This window comes from Myotis brandtii, unplaced genomic scaffold, assembly GCF_000412655.1.
Source record: "Myotis brandtii unplaced genomic scaffold, ASM41265v1 scaffold474, whole genome shotgun sequence".
Classification (NCBI taxonomy): Eukaryota; Metazoa; Chordata; class Mammalia; order Chiroptera; family Vespertilionidae; genus Myotis; species Myotis brandtii.
The window spans coordinates 499,271-501,647 of record NW_005368113.1 but is presented as its reverse complement, the minus strand read 5'-3'; the positions used below and the strand labels follow the sequence as shown (position 1 = coordinate 501,647).

The window sequence follows — 2,377 nt, the reverse complement described above, 5'->3', positions numbered from 1 at the left end:
CCCCAAGTCCAGCTCTGACCCCAGTGGCCCCCTGGGTGACCTCCCTCTCCACTTACACATCATCTGCAAGATGATTACTTTCAGATTCACATCTGGACATGCCTCTCAACCTTTGGGGGCCTCAGCATATCCACCGGCAGGGTTGGGTCGAGGCGGGAGGGAGACAGGTTGATTTCTCAGCCACCACCAACCACCCCCACATCCTGTGGAGGCCAAGTTCCCCTTCCACTCTGGCCACAGTCCCTCCACCAGGGTTTCCTGTTGGGGCGTCCTAGGCCTCACCTCAGAGCTGGGCACTTACCTCCCTGACACAGGGACCAGGACCCGCTCTGCCCTGCCAGAGGCAGACATGGTGCCCCTGCTGCTGCTGCCCCTGCTTTGGGAGGGTGAGTGGGCTGAGGGAGGAGGCTGGGCAGGAGGGGGATCAGCCGGGGCTGCTGCTGAGCCTCTGTCCCCCTCCCCCAGGGTCCCTGCAGCAGCAGCCAGGCTACCAGTATGAGCTCCGAGTGCAGGATTCGGTGATAGTGCATGAGGGTCTGTGTGTCCATGTGCCCTGCTCCTTCTTTTACCCTTGGAGTTCGTGGTCTTCCCCTAGAAACCTCTACACCTACTGGTACCGGGACAGGGACAACACAGACTGTGATGTTCCTGTGGCCTCGAGCAACCCACGTAAACCGGTTAAGAGTGAGACAGAAAACCGTTTCATCTTCGCGGACCCCAAGACCAAGGACTGTTCCCTTTACATCAGATATGCCAGGAGGAGTGACACAGGACGCTACTTCTTCCAAGTGGAGATAGGAAATTCTGTGAAACATAGTTACCGAGAGAAGATGCTCAATTTGCAGGTGACAGGTAAGGCAGGGGCCCAGGGGAGGACCCAGGGACATGGGACCCAGTCTTAGAGCAGGAACAGGACACTGGACACTCCCTGATTCAGGCCTTTGGCGCTGGGTGGTGGGAAGATCACAGGGCCTGGGGAGCTCAGGGGCCCTGAGACACAAGTCCCACTCAGGATCACACTTTGGGTCCCACTCCCTGAGGCCCAGGTATCTCCCCCTCTCCTCTTCCTCCCTGACAGACAAACCCCACATCCAGATTTTGGAGCCGCTGGAATCCTGGCACCACACAGAGCTGACCTGCATCCTGCCAGGGTCCTGTGAAAGGGGACAACCTCTCACCTTCTCCTGGGCAGGAGCTGCTGTGGACTCGCTGGACCCCCAGACCCTCGGCTCCTCGGTGCTCACCTTCACCCCGAGACCCCGGGACCATGGCAGCAACCTCACCTGTCAGGTGAAACGGGAATGGCCTCACTTGACCTCCCAGAGAACCATCCGGCTCAATGTCTCCTGTGAGTGTTTGATGGATGGCTGCGTCCCTAGAGGTAGTGGGACTGATATGTGTGTGTTTGTGTGTGTGTGTGTGTGTGTGTGTGTGTGTGTGTGTGTGTGTGTAGGAGGCTGAGCTAACCTGAGAACACCCGGGCATGGATGTGCCTGTAGGTGGGGAGGGGACTAGAAGGACAGCTCCCCCCCCTTCCGGGTTCCCACTGCCCCTCCTTGGGGTTGGGGTGACATCCATGTGAAGTGGGGCCCATCTTTCTATCCTAGATGCCCCAGGGAACCTCACCATAGGCGTCTCCTTCAGAAACGACCCAGGTAGGAAAGAACCCCTCCTCTCTGGGCTGGGACCTGCCCCGGGCCCTGGTGGGGCAGAGCAGAGAGCAGGATTTTGAATGGGATCAGACTTGGGAAGGTCAAGGATGAAAGTCATCATCCCAGACCCTCACCTCTGGTGGGTGGGTGCCTGACCTGTGTTACACACACATCTCTCTCTCTCTCTCTCTCTCTCTCTCTCTCTCTCTCTCTCTCTCTCTGCATTTCTCTACCCAAAGACTTCAAGAATCTACAAACCGCATTCCTAACCATCCTGGAGGGAGAGGCCCTGAGGCTGCGCTGTGTTGCTGACAGCAACCCCCCTGCCGAGCTGAGCTGGTTCCGGGGGTCCCCAGGCCTGAATGCCACCCCCATCTCCAGCACCGCGATCCTGGAGCTGCCTCGCGTGGGGCCTGCACAGGAAGGAGAGTTCACCTGCCAAGCTCGGCACCCGCTGGGCTCCCACAGCGTCTCTCTCAGCCTCTCCGTGGTCTGTGAGTGGTGAGACCCCGGGGGGCAGGACAGCTGGGTTCTGGGGAGATTAGAGGCACCGCTGACCCTTCTCCTCGCTCCCCACAGACCCCCCGCAGCTGCTGGGACCCTCCTGCTCCTGGGAGGACCAGGGTCTGCACTGCAGCTGCTCCTCCAGGGCCCAGCCGGCCCCCTCCCTGCGCTGGCGGCTGGGGGCGGGGCTGCTGGAGGGGAACCATGGCAACGCCTCCCAC

The 2,377-nt window shown here is 60.2% G+C and overlaps 1 protein-coding gene across 1 annotated transcript in view; it reads left to right on the top strand.

Moving 5' to 3' along the window:
- The first annotated feature begins 320 nt into the window (after positions 1-320).
- Positions 321-2,377, top strand: part of LOC102244063 (sialic acid-binding Ig-like lectin 5) — a 9,569-nt gene continuing 7,512 nt past the window's right edge. The window contains exons 1-6 of the mRNA XM_014547421.1: positions 321-386; positions 466-852; positions 1,079-1,348; positions 1,608-1,655; positions 1,892-2,146; positions 2,232-2,375. Coding sequence (XP_014402907.1) covers positions 350-386; positions 466-852; positions 1,079-1,348; positions 1,608-1,655; positions 1,892-2,146; positions 2,232-2,375 — 1,141 coding nt within the window. The 5' untranslated portion in view covers positions 321-349. The remainder of the gene's footprint in view (positions 387-465; positions 853-1,078; positions 1,349-1,607; positions 1,656-1,891; positions 2,147-2,231; positions 2,376-2,377) is intronic.